This window comes from Engystomops pustulosus, chromosome 5, assembly GCF_040894005.1.
Source record: "Engystomops pustulosus chromosome 5, aEngPut4.maternal, whole genome shotgun sequence".
Lineage (NCBI taxonomy): Eukaryota > Metazoa > Chordata > Amphibia > Anura > Leptodactylidae > Engystomops > Engystomops pustulosus.
The window spans coordinates 192,753,185-192,773,525 of record NC_092415.1 but is presented as its reverse complement, the minus strand read 5'-3'; the positions used below and the strand labels follow the sequence as shown (position 1 = coordinate 192,773,525).

General features: G+C 42.4%; 1 protein-coding gene across 1 annotated transcript in view; it reads left to right on the top strand.

The window, feature by feature from the left end:
• Nucleotides 1-18,798, top strand: part of PLXDC2 (plexin domain containing 2) — a 282,435-nt gene extending 263,637 nt beyond the window's left edge. The window contains exons 13-14 of the mRNA XM_072154195.1: nucleotides 14,485-14,645; nucleotides 17,443-18,798. Coding sequence (XP_072010296.1) covers nucleotides 14,485-14,645; nucleotides 17,443-17,559 — 278 coding nt within the window. The 3' untranslated portion in view covers nucleotides 17,560-18,798. The remainder of the gene's footprint in view (nucleotides 1-14,484; nucleotides 14,646-17,442) is intronic.
• The last annotated feature ends 1,543 nt before the right edge of the window (nucleotides 18,799-20,341 follow it).

Below are 20,341 nucleotides of genomic sequence, written 5' to 3'. Positions count from 1 at the left end.
GGAGGACTTCCACCATTATGTAACCCCTTACAATCGATCAACCCCTTACATCAAAGACTTAATGAAACCCACACTATGTGGTCGAGTCACATCTGAAAATTCATATCTTTTATAATACTGTATGGTTCATAAATCTTGGAACTCAAAGCAATTGCAACATACAACTAGATACTTTATTTTTTTATTTTTTAAAGGAGTCATCCACGGTCAGTAATACAGTTTTGACGTCATAGATTTTGCCATTGTTGTTCTTTGGGAATAATTCAGAGTTGACTTTAAGTTAGCGTCACTATAGGGGTGTCCCCTTTAACGTTCATTCACAGGCAATGAACCCACCACCCCAACTCTTTGTCAGGGACCTCCTAACACTGGAGGTCCATGTTGGTAGAAGGATCTGACACCAGAGGTCTTTGTTGGTAGAAGGGGTCTGACTCCCCAAGGTGTTTGTTGGTAGAGGTGGTCTGACACCAGAGGTGTTTCTCGGTAGAAGGGGTCTGACACCAGAGGTGTTTGTCGGTAGAAGGGGTTTGACACCAGAGGTCTTTGTTGATAGAAGGGGTCTGACACCAGAGGTCTTTGTTGATAGAAGGGGTCTGACACCAGAGGTCTTTGTCGGTAGAAGGGGTTTGACACCAGAGGTCTTTGTCAGTAGAAGGGGTCTGACACCAGAGGTCTTTGTCGGTAGAAGGGGTCTGACACTAGAGGTCTTTGTCGGTAGAAGGGGTCTGACACCAATGGTCTTTGTAGGTAGAAGGGATCTGACACTAGAGGTTGTTGTCGGTAGAAGAGGTCTGACACCAGAGGTCTTTGTCGGTAGAAGGGGTCTGACACTAGAGGTTTTTGTCGGTAGAAGGGGTCTGACACCAAAGGCTTTGTTGGTAGAAGGGGTCTGACACTAGAGGTCTTTGTCAGTTGAAGGGGTCTGACACTAGAGGTTGTTGTGGGTAGAAGGGGTCTGACACCAGAGGTCTTTTTCAGTAGAAGGGGTCTGACACCAGAGGTCTTTGTCGGTAGAAGGGGTCTGACACCAATGGTCTTTGTCGGTAGAAGGGGTCTGGCACCAGAGGTCTTTGTCGGTAGAAGGGGTCTGACACCAATGGTCTTTGTAGGTAGAAGGGGTCTGACACTAGAGGTTGTTGTTGGTAGAAGGGGTCTGACACCAGAGGTCTTTGTCGGTAGAAGGGGTCTGACACTAGAGGTTGTTGTCGGTAGAAGGGGTCTGACACCAGAGGTCTTTGTCGGTAGAAGGGGTCTGACACCAGAGGTCTTTGTCGGTAGAAGGGGTCTGACACCAGAGGTCTTTGTTGATAGAAGGGGTCTGACACCAGAGGTCTTTGCCAGTAGAAGGGGTCTGACACCAGAGGTGTTTGTCGCTAGAAGGGGTCTGACACCAGAGGTTTTGTCGGTAGAAGGGGTCTGACACCAATGGTCTTTGTAGGTAGAAGGGGTCTGACACTAGAGGTTGTTGTTGGTAGAAGCGGTCTGACACCAGAGGTCTTTGTCTGTAGAAGGGGTCTGACACAAGAGGTCTTTGTCGGTAGAAGGGGTCTGACACTAGAGGTTGTTGTCGGTAGAAGGGGTCTGACAGCAGAGGTCTTTGACAGTAGAAGGGGTGGGACACTAGAGGTTGTTGTCGGTAGAAGGGGTCTGACACCAGAGGTCTTTGTTGGTAGAAGGGGGTCTGACACTTTAGGTCATTGTCGGTAGAAGGGGTCTCATACCCGAGGTCTTTTTTGATAGAAGGGGTTTGACACCAAAGGTCTTTTGTCAGTAGAAGGGGTCTGACACCAGAGGTCTGACACCAGTTTCCTTCTTTAAGTCACAAACACAAAGAGGAGCACAAAGCTCTCTGCCTATAGGGGTGTCCCCTTTAACGTTCATTCACAGGCAATGAACCCACCACCCCAACTCTTTGTCAGTAGAAAGGGACTAACATTGGAGGTCCATGTTGGTAGAAGGATCTGACACCAGAGGTCTTTGTTGGTAGAAGGGGTCTGACTCCGCGAGGTGTTTGTTGGTAGAAGCGGTCTGACACCAGAGGTCTTTGCCGGTAGAAGGGGTCTGACACCAGAGGTCTTTGTCGGTAGAAGGGGTTTGACACCAGAGGTCTTTGTCAGTAGAAGGGGTCTGACACCAGAGGTGTTTGTCGGTAGAAGGGGTCTAACACCAGAGGTCTTTGTTGGTAGAAGGGGGTCTGACACTTTAGGTCATTGTCGGTAGAAGGGGTCTGACACCAGAGGTCTTTTTTGATAGAAGGGGTTTGACACCAAAGGTCTTTTGTCAGTAGAAGGGGTCTGACACCAGAGGTCTGACACCAGTTTCCTTCTTTACGTCACAAACACAAAGAGGAGCACAAAGCTCTCTGCCTGCATAAGAACTTAAGCAGGGGTGGAGCTTATGAAGCCATTGACCTGAAACTGAAGTTTAAGATTAAGAAACTTAATAACACAAACTAAGAGAGTCTAAAAATGGCCGCTTTTCTCACATTGACACTGTCCAGTATATGCTTATACTATCTATTAGCCTGCTATCCCTGTAAAATGTTGTTTTTTAAGTCCCACCTTTTCCCTTTAATATAGATTTTTTTATTTCTAAATGAAAAACAGGGAAAGTTGTTTTTTTTTTAGAAGAATTATTGAATATGTTAAAACAATTGATCATACATATGGAATTGAACCTTTACATGGCATCAGAGGGGTATAAGTTGCATCATATAGTAGTAAAATAAAGTCATAACTACAGGGGCCGGTAGTAAAATAACTTACCTACCTCTTCACCGTTGTTCTGTTACTAACACCCTCAGTCCCCGTTGCACTAAACTTCCTGAACTTCTCAACCAATCACAACTCAAGGGAAATATCTTCTTAACCAGTGATTGGCTGAACAGCGTTTCCTGTTTTGTTGGGACACACCCTCGGAGGTCAACCACATTGATCGTTGGGTAGCAGTGAGCGCTATGTACTGCTTTATTATTTTAACTCATTTTAGATCATAGAATTGTACATTTTTTTAATTTACTGGATCGCCCCTTTAAAAAAAAAAAAAACTGAGAATTTTGGACCCTACTAAGATAAAAAACAAAATAGGTGACATTACACCTTTCTGTAAGCTATAAATCCTTCCCAGCTGTGGATGCCACGTCTGGCGGGTAATGTACGTAATGAGGCGCCCACAGATTTTTAGGTATTTATGTACTATGAGCACGGCGCCGTTTTTGCACTTGGCAATTAACAAACTAAAAGCTTTTCTATTGAACATATTTGTTTTGTGGTTGCGCTAAACACCTGCAATATCCATTAAATATGCATTTCGGGATGCCATTATGTAATTTTGGCTCATTAACTCTTTCAGTACACATAATTACTGTACATTTTGAAGCACATTGCTACATCTGATTCTAGTATATATAGAAATATATATACATTCGACAGCTTAAAGGGGGTCTACCGGCTACTAAATCACCTTACAAATAAAAGCAGCATTGTGTAGGGCACTTTATAGGTTTTGCAAAAATACTATTCTGGTTTCTAAGTATTTTTCAATTTGGAAAAAAACTCAGTTTTTATCTCGATATCAATTGAGTTGTAAGGGGGGGAGGCGGAGCAATACACCAGTTCTTTGTTAATCACATTACCTCTACACAATGATTGCCATCCTGCAAGGGGGTAATCAGATATGCATTATCCATTAGGCGACTTGAGCCTCTTGCCTCAGGTAGCACCAAATGCAGAAAGATGGGGGACAGCTTCACACCTGCCGTCGCCTTCTATAAAGCAGGACCTGACACCTAGAAATAGTGTCTCTTCACACCCAATTTGAGCTCAAGTGTGAGACACTATGCTGCAAATCCATTTACTAAAAGAATAACCTGATATATTGCTTCTGGATGAGGTGGAGGGGGCACAATTTTATATTGTTCGCCTCAGGAAACAGAGAGTTTAGTTAGGTTCATCCTTGGGTGTAATAATGAGAAACCAAGTGCTCCGTCACGTATAGCTCCACCTTCAGTGCACCAAGAACCTAATTTGCATAAATATAAAAATGGAATTTTCTTTCAAACTAAAGATTTTTGAGTAACATGGAAGATATGGCTGGAAAGCTTAAAAAGTGCCCTGCAATAAGCAGGTTTTACTTGTGGGGCGATTTTAGAGCTGATAACCCCCTTTAAGGGCTTTGGGGCTTATTGACTATTCTTTAAAGTGGTTTTCCCATTCCCTGCAAACAATAGAGAGATTGTATCAAGTACTAATGACAAGACGATCTCCCCTTCAATTTCTCAACCTCTGTATACAATCTCCGCGAATATCGTGGCATCTGGCAGGTGACAGGACTTGGATTGGGATTTTTGTCGCTGAGTAATTCCGCCTTCACACCAGAGATTTCTCTAGGAAATGGAAAATCCTATTACTCTTCTCCTCCCGAAAATCCCTCCCAACTAGACGCCACCTCGTCAGCGAGATTCACAATTAAAGTTGTAAGATTTCGAGGATCTCTTGGATGTAATGTCGTCTCCTAAATGATGAGAGTGGGAGACAGCCCGGACTGAGGGTCATCAAGTGCGAAACGTAATTGGGGGCACTGAAAGAAAACTGCATGGAAGATGCCAGAGAGGAGAACACCATCAGCCTCCGCAGGTACAGAGGAAGCCATGTGTCACCAGCCGAAAATAAAGAGATCAATTATATCAAAGGTGATTTCACAGCAGCGGGAGAGAAGATATTACAGGCACCACGAGGACCAGGACATATGTCATGTATCAGGCAGGATAATACAAAATATAGATGTGGCAATGAAATTATCAAACTGTCCCTCACACTTAATTGTACATAGTGTCCTATCTGCAGGCAGCATGTTATAGAGCAGGAGGAGCTAAGCAGATTGTACATAGTGTCCTATCTGCAGGCAGCATGTTATAAAGCAGCAGAAGCTGAGCAGATTGTATATAGTGTCCTATCTGCAGGCAGTATGTTATAGAGCAGAAGGAGCTGAGAAGATTGTACATAGTGTCCTATCTGCAGGCAGTATTTTATAGAGCAGGAAGAGCTGAGCAGATTGTACAGTGTCCTATCTGCAGGTAGCATGTTATAGAGCAGGAGGAGCTGAGCAGATTGTACATAGTGTCCTATCTGCAGGTAGCATGTTATAGAGCAGGAGGAGCTGAGCAGATTGTACATAGTGTCCTATCTGCAGGCAGCATGTTATAGAGCAGGAGGAGCTGAGCAGATTGTACATAGGGGCTTATTTACTAAGGGTCGGCGGATGGCACTTTAGTTGGATTTACAAAGTTTTCAGGATTTGCGGCGCTGTGACAGGTATTTAACTGTGGATTGTATCGCACTCGATCGGATTGTGGAGCAGCTGCGCTGGCTTTCATGCAACAGAAATGGGGGGGCGTGCCGTCGGACGATCCGACTGATTCGGACTCATGGACTCGGAGCGTGGGATTTAAATTTCAAATTGTGTCGCAAGCCCAAGCGCTTACATGCACCAGGAAGAAGAAGGTGAAATCCGGCGGACCTGAGCGGGAAAGCGACACATGCAGGAAATTGGGTGCACAATCTTAGTGAATTGCGCCAGAGTGCATGATTGTCGGACACTCTGTACTACGTGAACTCCTCCGGATGGGTAAGAAATTGTGCCCCATTGTGTCCTATCTGCAGGCAGCATGTTATAGAACAGGAGGAGCTGATAAGATTGCACATAGGGGCACATTTACTTACCCGGTCCAGTCGCGATCCAGCGCCACGTTCTCCGACGCTGATCTGGGTCTGCCGGGATTCACTGAGGTCGTGCGCCCGATATCCACCAGGTGTCGCTGCTGCGCCGAGGTCCGCCAAAGTTCAACTTCTTCGTCCCTTCGTCTTTTTAAAATTCCGTGTTTTTTCCGAATCCGTCGGGTTGTCCGACGGGCCACGCCCCCGATTTCTGTCGCATGAAAGCCGGCGCCGATACGGAAAAATCCAATCGCGTGCAATTTGGCGCAAACTGGAAATCGCTAGGAAACACGACAAAAGTGCGCGATTCGGACCCTTAGTAAATGAGCCCCATAGTGTCCTATCTGCAGGCAGCATGTTATAGAGCAGAAAGAGAAGTAGAGTTTAATATAGTTTTATTACGAAAGTTCCATTGTAGCTTATTTGTGGTGCTTATCAGTGATTGACTGTCGTCCCTTTATTCATGCTCAGTCAGTGAAGGCTGCTTATCGTGGGGACCAATAACTGTACTCTTTATCATAGAAATAGCAGTACATTTTACAAGTTATGCTCAGTCTTTCCCACAAAGCTACTGTATATATTATACTGTTCAGCTCCTCCTGCTTTATAACATTCCCGCAATATATTGGAAAGCTTTTTCATGGGGACAATTTCCCTTTGAGCTAAATAATTCCCCCTGTATCTGACAGCGCATATAAGTAGAGTACAGTAGTGGTTACCGCTGGATGGAGACTTCGATCTCACAGGAAATGTCATTGTTTTATCTCATTTAAAATCTACCACTAAAAAGCGAGAAATGTCATTTTGTCAGATAAGGCAAAATACACAAAGTTAACCTTTCTTGTAATGCAGGGATAGAGCTACTGAGACAGCATCAGGCTTGGATGTATGTGTCAGGGAATGGTTAAATAGATACATTGCAGCTTTTCATTAGGAATTTCTGAAAGTTTCTGTTGAGATTATTGCATTGTCTGTGCAGGTGGAAAATGTAGAGGACTTCCATGATTAAAAGGGTTGTCTACTCTTTTACATAAATTACCCATGTCCCTTTACTGCCTTAATAATAAACCCTGAATGTTCATCAAGTGATTCAGCAGTCTTGCTATTTACTTTAGTGCTGTCTGCAGACTCTCTGGGAATCTTTGTTTACATGTGTGAGCTCTGATGAATAGGAGGAGCTGTGTAGTTTATTACTCACCCTGCTCCCTTCCCTCTTCCTGTGTCTGTCATTGAGACGGACTGAAAGAGAAAGAGGCACAGTGGGTGACGCCATTAGGACGGACTGTAGGAGCGAGAAACAGGAAGTTTTGTATATGTGCAGAGGGCAGCATGGTGAGAACATGATAGGTTGAATCAAATGGGGTAGAGGTACATGTACATATACATGACGAGACATGTCTAATGGAAGAGATTTATTAAAAAGGGGCCAACCCCTTTAAAGCATGAAGCAATCTCGAAAACATTTTTCTCATCTTCTTTAACCTACTCTGTATGTAATATGGGCTCATCATTGGTAATCCCCAATTTCTTCTCACAGTTGTAGCGATAGTTGCACAATGCATTAAAAAATGGGTTACCAAAGGTTTTATAATCCACATCAAAGTTTAAAACGATAAGTCTTTAAAGGGATCGTCCGACGTTCGATTGCTCATTGTAATGAAGCGGCTCCATTCAATGTCAGTGTTAGGCTACATTCACAATAACTTATGGGGGATAAATGGCCGCAAATTTATGGCAGGATATACATCCCCCATTGGCATCTATGGCGGTACAGTGAGTACAACATGTTTCTATGGAGAGGGGAGAGGTGAACAGTGCTCACCTCTCCTCCTCTCCAGCACGTGTGCCCCTCGGCCATTCCCTTAGTGCCAAAAATATCTAAGCACAGCTCTCGGAGAGCGCCAGAGAGAGTCATGCACCATGCTCAACCGTTTCCAACGCTTCCATAGACGCACACTTGGCCTGCCACAAGCGTTCCTAAAAGTTAGACCCTTTTGAATTATTATTCTCACATTTCTGGAACTTAAACCATCAAATTTTAAAGGGATTGTCCCACTACACTTACCATTCAAGGAGAACCCCAGACCTCCGTAGACATAACTCCATGTGCACCATGCCTGAAACATAGCGAGGGTTCCATGAGATTTCGGTCCTCTGTTCTTCCAATAACTTTGGCAGTGGACCCCTACCAATCACAAACTTATCCCCCATCCATAAGCGTCATTTGTTAAGACAAGCCCTTTAAGAAAAAACGTATACTTATTATAATAATTGCCAATCACTTTATCTCGCAGTAGATATTTCATATGCCCAGATGCTTCCTTCTCCTTCGTCCTTCCATATGTACGTGAAGTCTAGAAGATACGGGACGCACATAGTGTAATTATTTTGGTGACATCCCACCCTGTTGGTTAACCTTTAATTTGTAGCAGCATCTGCTCCGTAATGATTGTAATAAAGTTTTCCTCTCCGAGAAGCCTCTGGAAACCCGTTGCGAGCCTCATACTTAGAATCCGTCACTCGATATATGTGGCACCGCTTGTTTCCAAAGTTGACAGCTTTGTTTATTGTCTCCACGATAACAGATTGAAATCAATGTCTCCGGAGAAGTGTAACCTTGAGGTGAAAGGAGTGCGATCTGATTATGGAAATCTCCTCTTCCTTATTGCCGTTTCCATTATTGTTATTTTTTTTTTTTAAAAGTTGCGATGATTTTTGTTTCAGTGCAGAATATTTCGGATTTCATTAACCAAATGAGCACGACTCATCATAAATTGGCCGCAGAAGGGACTTATTGTCACCTCGCCTGTAATCACACGCGTCTCACGGACCGCGCTGTCACTTTGAAGTGATGGAATTGTCTTCCGACTAAACACAAAAAATATCACAATCGATTAGAGTGATTTCCTCTTCCAGGAGAAGATCTTCAATCCACGACATGTGGAGTCCTCATTCTTTTCTTCTTATCCTGACTGTTTTTAATATCTTTACCAACCGGACCACGGAGAATTGTCTGTTTGGATTAGAGATAGCTGCGGAGAGGATCAGGACACATTCGCAGTTTATGCCGTTTTCTTTATAGGATTTAGATCTATAAGCAGATTTATGTTTTGCAGTTGTCCATCTTCTTCTGATAAACTTATCTCCAAAATTATCTTGATTCGAAGACTGAACCATCACGTAAGACTTCTCTTCCAATTTCACTGCATTATCTAAAAAATTGACGCTGTATGCGGCACAAAGCTCAACTGCTCTACACCACCAAACTGTGTGCCATAGCAAAGTACCATTGTAATGATATTTGTTGAAATTGTCCAGTCACAAAAGCTTTAAGGATCTGCTCTTCTTTTAGCTTCTTATGCCCTGGATTTTACAAAAAAGCTTTTAAAATTATGCAGATAAGCCTAAGGGGCCACAAGCTCCATATGTGTTAATGGAACCTGGAGCCCCTCAGGCTCATTAACATAATTTTAAAGCCTTTTTTTCCAAAAAATCAATGACATAAATAGCTAAAAGAAGAGCAGATCCAGCCAGAGGGGGCGTACACCAGCATGTAAGTGTACTTGGTTTACAATCCTTCATCCTGGTGGTAGATTTCCTTTAACACCATGATTAGGATTTGTTGAGTGACCTGATGCCATTCATATAAACTACCTGCCGATCCATTCTTACTCCTATAATGTTTTTAGTTTTGTAATTCAAAGATTCTATGTAGATATACAATGTTGACATATTTATGACAGGTACGTCTTCTACCATTCCAAACTACTCTACATTAAGTGTCCTCACTCATATTGTGGAAGAACCCTTGAAGAAACCCATCACAATGAAGATGTTGTCCTTGATAGGATTTGATCCACTTATGCCCCACCCTACTCGTATTTCAAATAGAGCATTTAAATTCCATAATGTTTCTCTGAAAGCTATAGAAATATATAGAATCAATAGACAATGCGCTCTACCTGTAACCAACCCCCTCCTCAAGAATCCAGGTCGTTATTGCTAGAAAATAGAAACATCATCCAAGAATAACCTGATATAACCCAGTAGAATCAGAATCAATCTTCTCGCCGACTTCCATCTCCTAGAGACGTGTTCTTTGCATTTCGGATTTCTATTTCAATATATTACCGCAGTGGAACTGTTTAGAGAATTATTTGGTTTGGAAATGCGATTTTTGTGAAATAAAAAAGATCCATAATGAACTTGTTAGTATCAATCGGAGCAGATTACATTATAGAATAGAATGGTTTGTTTAAAACCGACGACATGCTCGATAACGGTCAAGTATTAAAAGAGACTTTTTATAGACCTTCTGTGGATCATCGGATTAATTCTTAATTCTATTTTTTTTGGGGGGGGGGGGTTGTATATTTTTTATAATGAATAATTTGTCATTGATTTGTAAAGCGCTACGGAATTTGATGGCGCTATATAAATAAAGATTATTATTATTACCTGTGACTTGTGATGATCCACTCTGATTGGTCATGATCTGCTGTGGTATCCCTGGATGAGTTATGGAGGATTATTATCCAACATATGGTAATATTTGGGTCTGTTCCAGAAGACTGAGTTTGGGTTCTAAAGTAGCCAGAGTTATCACCAAGATGGCCACCACAAGATACTACAACTCCCATGATCCCTCAGTTCTCAGTAACAGCTCCTCCCGCTGAGGTTTTGCTCCCATTGATGAACTAACAAACTGTCCTGCTCTGTTACCATATTAATGATGTGTATCAATGCCATCACTTCACATTGCCTCATCCCCACTGAGATGGTGTCTTACCACAACACTGGCCATACTGGATGCACTGCAAGCTAACGACTACAGGCAAACATAGTGCTGATCATATGACCTGCCCAAGCAAGTGCAGGACATGTGATATGGACATGTGACCAGCGGCCTCTTCTGTCTCTTCCACAGGGACAAAACCAATAGACTGATTACAGGGTTAGTAGCATTTTCATTTAAGAGGCATGAACTCAACTCATCACAGATGGTTGTAGCTTCTGATAATTCAGGCGCTTCATTTTGGCGCAAAAACGGAACTTGTGGGTCACAACTGTGAAACATCTGGCCCTTAGTGTCCAACTCCTGTTGTCTGACCTGTAGTGCTCCACCTCATACGACAACCAGTAGCTGCAAAATGGGGACTTGCTTAACTAAATTGGGTAACAGGACCAAACAAAATCCATAGCCAAAATGAAAAGAAATATCTAAATAGAATTTTGGGACGAAGAAAGGTCACCAATGGGTTTCGCCTTTATGGAGCCATCAGTAACTTACACCGAATCCCTTATGATGCACAAGTAACGATTTTGGCAACTTCCATCTCTTCATTATTCAGGCCATATAAATATTTTAGAACCTGATCAATTGAAACTTTGTAAAGTCTAATGACAATGGGAGTCTATCTCCTGTCTGCCGGGCAGCTCCGCTGATTTATTGTGAAAGAGGAATCTCATTTATTATCTGTGTAATTAAGGCGCTCGTCAGGTCCAAATTACTTTCAGGGATATTCTGTTTACAAAACCGGAGGCCATAAAACATCTGCTAATGAAGCGTCTCCGCTGGGTTTTGGGTGGTGGAGGGGTTTTTATCATACCCGATATATGACGTTTTATGTTTTTTTTTATGCCGCTCCAGATTTATGGCTGTTGTTTTTGTAAGTCACTTTTATAGCAGATGTAAGGTGTCATGTGCCGAAACCAGCAATTACACATCGAGGAGAGGAATATCCGTCCCTAGAGGAATGTTATGTGTGGCTTTCATCCATATATTTATATTCTTTACATGTAAATCTGGATGATTGGGCATCATTCATTGGAACATCATTCCCTTCTCTGCTATCACAGCCATAACATACACAATCAGCTCTGCTATATGCCTCCCTCCCCCTCCCCTGGATAAAGACCTTATATGTCTGAATAAAAACCTTATATGTCTGTAGCTTGTAGCTCTACTATTTTCACGTTGCTGTTGTTTGCCAGCAGTAAGTCTGTGTGTGAGCTCATCTTGGAATGCAAGGGTGGGGGCTAGAGTACAGAGAGGAGCTCAGACCGGAGAACAAAATATTGTTCCTGACCATAGACTTCTGATTTACGGTCGGATCCTGGGGCAACCAAAATTATATACACCAGGACTGTTAGAGACAAGTTGGAATAATATCTGTGAAATGCTGTATTTTTGTTAATAACAGTGAATTGGAGAATGTGTTATTTTGTTATCCTGAGTATATTTAAGAATCTTGTCTTTATGGAAATACCCCTTTAAGAGCACTGATTTCTGTGGGGTTCAAGAAAAGATCCTAACCATACCAGAATCAGTATAGAAGAACTTATTAAAGTATGTAAGATGTGAAGTTCGTGAAAAGTCCTCTTTAACCTCAACCGGAAACTTTTAGCATAAGTAAACTTTTAACCAAATTGCATAGATCAATAGTGCAGCGGCTAATAGTAAACTCTCTAATATACTTTTTTAAAGAAAATGTTTTCTTAGTCCTGTTTTTTCTCCCTTTTTTCCTACTTTTAGGAATTGATAGTTTAGGTGATAGATAAGGAGAAGCTGATAAAGATTCCAATGAATTAACTCCTTACAGAATGTCACTGGATAGACTTATCACCTTACAGAGCTAAATTATCAAGTCATTTATTCTCGATAGATTTTGTTACAATCTAATGCATGAACAGAGTCTTACTGTTCTGGGTTTGCCAGGACCCAGTAGTTAACCAGCACCTGTTGATCGTGAGATAACCAGATTGACAACAGGAAGTTACATGGTCTTACTGCACTGTATGCATCATCCATTTAGCCCTGTTAATACTGCATCAGGACAGCAGTGATGGATGATATCAAGTTCCCGTTTCCTGCAGCTTCACCGTTTCCATGCAGTGACAGTCTCTCCAGTGAGATGCCTGTTGACCTGCCTGACATTAATAGTAGTCAGTCTGGAAGTGACCTTATATAACTTCAGAGATACTGGATGAAGGGTAAACACGGCTTTCGGGAAAGTACTTTAAAGGATAAATTGTATGTAGACCATTGATCTTTTGTAGTTTGAGTTTGATTGAACGTTTTTTCTGATGCGTATATCGGGCAACATTCAATCATGGCTGTCTTCTATCTAAATACAGACAGTCTGTCATCAGTTGGCTAAAACAACCATTTTTTGTTAAATTCTGACAAATGTTGGTTAAAATGATTAATTTCGGACAGTTTTTGAATAATGTATGAAAGAACTGTAACAAGGTATTGCAATTGTTTTTTACTTTATACTCTTCCTACTGAATAAGAATAACCTTTTGATCATTGGGGGTCCAACTACAGGGAGGTCTCAAGATCTAACCGGTCATGTGGACCTTCTACATTCTCTAAAACATTGTGCCCCAACCACCGGGCTGTGGACCAATATTGTGCCATGGATTATTTAGGGCCACAGTTGGAGAATGAGCAACAGTTGACTGAAGGTGTGGAGATGTTTGGCCAGGATGTGTTTGCTCTTCCCATGTCCCACTGCCCATATTTCCACGGAGGAGTAGAAGCAACCTGGCCAGGCAGACTGCTCAAATAATAAACACTTACTAACCCGGAGCCGGATTGGCCCCTTTAATACCGCATACCCCAACTATAAATAACCACCATTGCTTAACCATTCTCAATTGTGGGTTGACTCGGGGTCGGCCACAGCTTTATTGAAACCATTGATAATTTAACCATTTCTTTGTTTGAATATATAGACACTTTTAACCATTCCACTTTACATAACACCAGATAACACCCTGTATGCCTGCCATATGTAGGGGCATGTAGGGCAGTGTTACCCCTAAAAAACCGCCCGCTGTGACAAAAAATACACGAAAACTATATAAAAAGGGAGGGAGGGAAAACCGATCAAAAAGAGGGTGAGTCTCTGCTATTCAGAGTATTTAAGCTTGTGCCCACCTCTTGCAACGCCCACACTACTGGCCACGCCCCAGCACATCCCTCTGATGAATAAAGATGAGAGGGTAGAGCAACCTCTAATTAAAGGGGCCACACACCTTTTATTATATTCGGACTGCTAGCCACCTTTGAGCAGTCATTAGCCCAACAGCTATGCGCCTAGGAGCTATCAATCTCCACCACGTCTTCAGTCAACAGTCATTCCTGCTTCATCATCCCACAGCACCTCATGGTCTCACCACCTTCTAAACCCCCACCCCCCCACCTTACTTACTGCTCCCGATAAAAAAGCTAAATGGTAACCTACTGTTTCCTGCAGCAGAAAGGCCGGGTACCGATGCTCTGTAGGACTGCTGGAGATAGCTAACCATTGTCCTATGTCTTGAAGTCCAACAGACGTTTATCGAACACTGTGCATGTTTGACAAGGAGCTCCAATAATTTTTGCGAAACGTCAATATCTGTCCTGATGAGGTCCCCCACTCTTTTATAATGTTATCCTCCAACCCAAAAAAGCCCATGAATCACTTCTATACTTGTGAAAGAAAATAAACTTGAATTTACCACTCAATAAATTGCTAAAATGTATTTTGACCTGGAACCCAGTGATAATTACACGTGGCAGGTGGTTGTCCTTACATTGGGGGTGATGTGATAATGGTGATAATGTGGATGTATTTACAGGTGTTTCTTTTAGCTTTTTGCAGTGTTTTTAGCTTAGCTTTAGTATGCACCAGACACTGTGATATATGAATATGCGAGGCTTCCTGAAATACACGGTTTAATTCGCCATTGTGTCTTGTCGTGTTCCCTCCTCACCTTGCAGCCTCGACAGATGACAGTGCAGCCGAGAAGCAGCGCGGGTCTTTGCACACGGGATTCATTATCGGGATACTTGTACTGGTTCTGGTGGTTGTAGCTGCCATCCTTGTAACGATTTACATGTACCATCACCCAACGTCTTCTGCGAGTCTCTTTTTCATTGAGGTAAGTTCCTTAAAGGGATTATTCCAGCCTGGTCAGCCGAATGAAGAGTTTAAAGCACCAGTCTTAGGAAATCCCCTCCAATTTGTATAAAGAATAAAACAAGTGCACTAGTTGTCACAGCCACGCCACTCTGGCACTAATTTTTGGGCAAATCTCTAATTAAGCAACTACTGTATCAAACAACTTATTAAGCAAAAACTAATTTTGCCCAATCAACGGTACTTTAAATCGAAAAAAAGATTTATGGTATTAATGCATTGACTTAAAATAGGAAATGTAGCAACTTTTGCAGGGTAAGCAAGGGGTTGTCCAATATTTAAAAATTGGGGCCAAGTGGCAACTCATGGCTTAAAGGATTTGTCCACTTTCAGCAAATAATTGATATTGTTCGTGCAATGAAACTTATACTTTCTGTATGAATTCCTCATAGTTTTCTAGATCTCTGCTTTCTATCATTCTATAGGAAGCTTCAGTGTTTACTTTCTGTGGAAAAAAACAGGTCCCTGGTCATGTGATGTCACACAGGTGCACAGCTCGTTATATCCCTGGCTATGTGATGTCACACAGGTGCACGGCTCGTTATATCCCTGGCCATGGGATGTCACACAGGTGCACGGCTCGTTATATCCCTGGTCATGTGATGTCACACAGGTGCACATCTCGTTATATCCCTGGTCATGTGATGTCACGCAATTGCATGGCTCGTTATATCCCTGGTCATGTGATGTCACACAGGAACCATGGGATCCGCAATGTGTATGAAACGTCTGGTGCACATGTGAACCTATATATTCTTCATGTACTTGATTTACCGCCTTAACCCCTTCTCAAGACCCTTGTTTCATCAGTATCATTGTATGTAGTCAATGGCAACCCCTTTGATAAATAAATGTATGATGCTCCTGAGAACCTCACATAAGACGTGTTTGTCTAGATCTCAGGTGACATCCCGGTCTTCCATGTGCCGCCTGAGTAGTTGCTATGGTAAACATATCTCACCGTGTCGGGTTCTCAGATGGCACAATATACTGAAACATGTTTCTTTCATGAACATCAGATCTGTCTTTTGCTGGATAAAGGTTTTTCTATGTGACTTTACAATGACTTATTAACTATCTGTCAGATCTCGGGAAGAACGATGACCTTGTGCAGAATGCTGATCGCACCGCACTCCCGAGACTCCGGCACCGGCTCACTATATGAGAGATAATCCCTCTTTTTACTGTATCTTTAAAGCCGCAAGGATAAAATCTGTTTTATTACAAAGAGAGCCAGTTACTTTAGAGATAAGCGATTTGCATAATACCTGGCTTATGTGAGCAAAATACCTCGCTAGTAAAAAATATTGAATTTTATATTGATTTGCATTTGAAGTCCCAATTTATTTTTGATTTTCACTTGTTTCCTTCATCTAACAACGTTCATATAGATTTCTTTACCCATCAACCAGACTTGTGTTCTCATCGCAGGATTATGCTGTGATGACTTTATTGCATTGATTTCCATTCATTTTGGGAAACCCTAAGTTTGCGTTAAGAAACAAGATCAGAGCATAACTTCTGGAGGTGAAAGCCAGAAGATTTAGAGGGGCTACATGCCACTGTAATGAATGGTCCATACCTTACAACAACCGGTTCATGGTCGGCAAAACCATTACTGGTTGGTTTCTTATCATTACTGGTTGGTTTCCATCTTGAATCATGTTATCAGGACGTTGGTCAGTTGTTCCCCATTGGAGGTGGGTTATTCTCCTGATTCTGGAATCTCATCAGTCCTGACCTTCTTGTTCCCCATTGCATTGGAGTTGGGTTATTGTCCTGATTCTGGAAACTCATCAGTCCTGACCTTGTTCCCCATTGGAGTTGAGTTATTGTTCTGATTCTGGAATCTCATCAGTCTTGACCTTCTTGTTCCCCTTTGGAGTTGGGTTATTCTCCTGATTATGGAATCTCATCAGTCCCGACCTTCTTGTTCCCCATTGGAGTTGGGTTATTCTCCTGATTCTGGAATCTCATCAGTCCCGACCTTCTTGTTCCCCATTGGAGTTGGGTTATTGTCCTGATTCTGGAATCTCATCAGTCCTGACCTTCTTGTTTCCCATTGGAGTTGGGTTATTCTCCTGATTATGGAATCTCATCTGTCCTGGCCTTATTTTTTCTCAATGGGTGGTGGGTTATTCTCCTGATTCTGGAATCTCATCAATCCTGATCATGTTCCTCTTGGAGGGGGGTTATTCCTTCAAAAACACATAAATGCTTGAAACTGAGTGAGGATGTATATTAAGGAATGGTTGACGGATTGGGGAGGAATAGCTGCCAACAAAATCCTCATTGGGCTGTCAATTATTGGAGGAATAAAGGGCAAAACAAGATCCCCCCGCTCCACTGTCCTTTTGGTCTAGCACAACCTAGGAAGGTGGAGTTTGTAGAACCTTATCAAGTTCTGATCTCAAGACTGGTGATTTACCTTCCTTTTAGCTTAAGAAATCCAAGCTACAAAGGGGCCAAGTTGGGGTGGAGGTCATCTTTTAAAATTTCTGGAATTCTAGGTTTTTAGGTTCCGGAAATTTGCACCCCTCATATTTTAATCTTGACTTTTGGTAACTCTTGTGCTTCATACATGCATGATGCATAGAAGAATCTTAAAGAATACCTGAGCAGACTAGCTAGCCAAACACGGAGGAAGCCCAGATGCTATTAAAAATAATAATAGCCGCCTACTGTGGAGGACAGTGGAGGCTAAGACCAACATCCAAACATTAAAAGGGTTAGCTCATATGTCTTTATTTTCTTTACAGAGACGCCCCAGCAGATGGCCGGCAATGAAGTTCAGGAGAGGATCAGGTCATCCTGCTTATGCAGAAGTAGAACCAGTTGGAGAAAAAGAAGGCTTCATTGTATCAGAGCAATGTTGAGTTTTTCGAACAATGCACCAGTACTGGTTTCTGGTGGAAGACGTTGAATTTTTTCATATATTTTCCAGGAAAAATAATACTGTGAGCTACCTATCCAGAGACAGAAAGAGTGTTTCTTATGATCCCAGATCAACGAAGAAAGATTCCTTTGCTCTGAAGTTCTGATGCTACTCACGGTAGTCTTCCTATTGTGGAATTAAGTAGTAAGTCCTGGGCAACATAGCTGGACAACAGTAGTGAATGGACAACAACTCTTCTACTGGCTTCAGAAGAGACTTTCCACAAGAGATCTGTATGGACGAGTACTAGTGCAGCCTAGCGAATGCCAATGTTGAGGTTCAAGGTGTTCTTGTGCTCCTGGATATCTGATTTCTTGATCCATTTTTACAGACAGTGCACATAGACATCAATGACCCAGATAAATGACCATGATACAACGTGGTTTATTGCTGTCTACTTAATATTGTGCTTTATATAAATATTACAAATGTGGCCAAAGTGATATTCTGTTTTTTTTGTCCAAAAATTGAAAAAAATTTCCCCCTTTCCCAGTAACTATAATCATCATAAAATTTTAGGTGCATTGGCGAATGAATATGGGGCTGCAGACAATGGGTAATATTTACAAAGGTTCAAAGATTTCATGTTTTTCTGAAGTTGTTATCCTTGTGGAGAGTCTTACCGGAAATGCAATGCTCCCTGGGAAAAGTTGTATGCAAATTCTTGGAGTCCAACGTTGGCTGAATGGGGAGATCTTGGTTAATGGTATGGTCCATGGTCCTGAAAAAGTAACTGTGACTAAGGAAGGGTCTTATATGGCTCCCTTACGGGGGATATGGCTTATATAAGATATTGGAGTCCTGTGGTTGGTTATTCGGACACTTACTTATCTCAGCACGCTTCTATCTAACTGGATGCGGCCTCGCAGCTCGACTATACGTCATACGATTGGGATGTAATGAGCTGGTATCTGTTCTATTGTTTTCTTACAAAAAAGTTCCATAAATTGTTTACGATGCATGCTGTGTAGTAGAGGCAGGTCCCCAGATAGGGATTCATACAGTAACAGTACATGTATATGTATTCTGACTATACAATTACTACTGCAGCCAGTACTTGAAATATAAAATCAAGTCAAATGACCTTTGCAAATGTTGCCCAAAGTCTTCTCAGGAACATTTCTAGAAATGCTATGTCTTCAACAGGTCAACTTATAATAATAAACAGAGTGTAAACCCACGAGGGTCTGCGTTATCTATTCAGCATTACCGGATGATATATTTATGGGGGTGTATGAGTGGCATATACAGCATACATGTACATACTGACCTTACTGCTACTCCATGTAATGATACACAAAATAATTGGGACGTAGGGAGTCTACCACCTCCGCATGCATCATAGTGTGTAGGCAAGATAGCTTTTATTATTTTGTCCATTATCCTATTTCTGAGAAATCCCCATTCAAATCCATATGCTAATGAATCAGTTGGTGCACCCAGGACATGTCATTGGCAACCTGGGTAATGCTATTCCTGCCTGGACCACTACCTTCTCCATCAGATGAGCAGGAGATTCGTTTTTTTGAGATGTATGAGGCAATGGTGGAAGAATAGGGAATAGGGAACCGCAGAGCTCTGGGTGTTGAGGACACAGTATTCACTGAAGAAGGGGTATATGGTTGTAAACCTCCCTATTAAAGGAGACCTATTCGATCAGAGACTATGCCAACTGCCGCACTGAGGGAGTGGTATATATGCTCACATGCCCGTGCCCACTCAATTATGTTGGTAAAACCCATCGTCCGTTAAAAACTAGGATCCAGGAACATATGGGCGACATTAAAAAACATCGAGAAACCACAGTAGCTAAACATTTTGCGGAGAAAGATCGTAGTGACCCTAAGTGTGTGCGCTTTCAGGTTATCGAAAAAGTTCGACCACCAAAACGTGGAGGCAATTGGGACCGCCTCATCTGTCAAAAAGAGACTAGGTGGATCTACACTTTGAGAACGATGGAGCCAGAGGGTCTCAATGAAAATCTATCTTTCACCAGTTTTCTATAATATGATGCATTTGCCGTCCTGGGCTTAGGACTTTTGCCTATAACTAAGGTGCCTTATTTACACACTTACATTTTCTATTTGGCACTATTGGCTCTACTGTCAATTCATCATACTGGTCATCCATATTTACCTCCGTTCCATTCTTTCTAACTCTGCGGTTTATTACGGTTCATTTCCTTTGCTTTTCTCTCTCCCCATATCTCTCCTACATACTTACCTTGGTCTCTCATATTTCTGTAGACGTATGAGGTTGGGTATGGACTTTTGCCACTGTTTATTCTTTCCCTTGCTTCTGTGCCTGCCCTGGCGCTTCACTTTACTTACCTTACGCCGTGAATGGCAGTCATCTGTCCATATTTATTTCAATTTTGCTACAGGGTGCAGATCTGCAGGCAGACTATCCCGTCCAGGGTGCTAAGTGATGAGCATCCTTTGATGTCCCTGTAAATAAGCTTATCGCACTTCTTCACCTCCCTGTGTCAGACACATATCAGGGAGTGGCCGTCTCTCATTGTTTACTTCCACCCGCACTTTCTCCAATCGCTGTGCTCTACGCATGAATCGGGGCGGTCCGTGGGCGTCCCGATGACGCGCGGTCACATGACCGGAGGCTTGTGATAGCCACCGGCCTTCCATTGGATATACCATCTATGATGCGGTGGGGGCGGACCTAATGCGGAGGTGCGTTCTCCTCGGCCCGCTCCTACTGGCTGACAA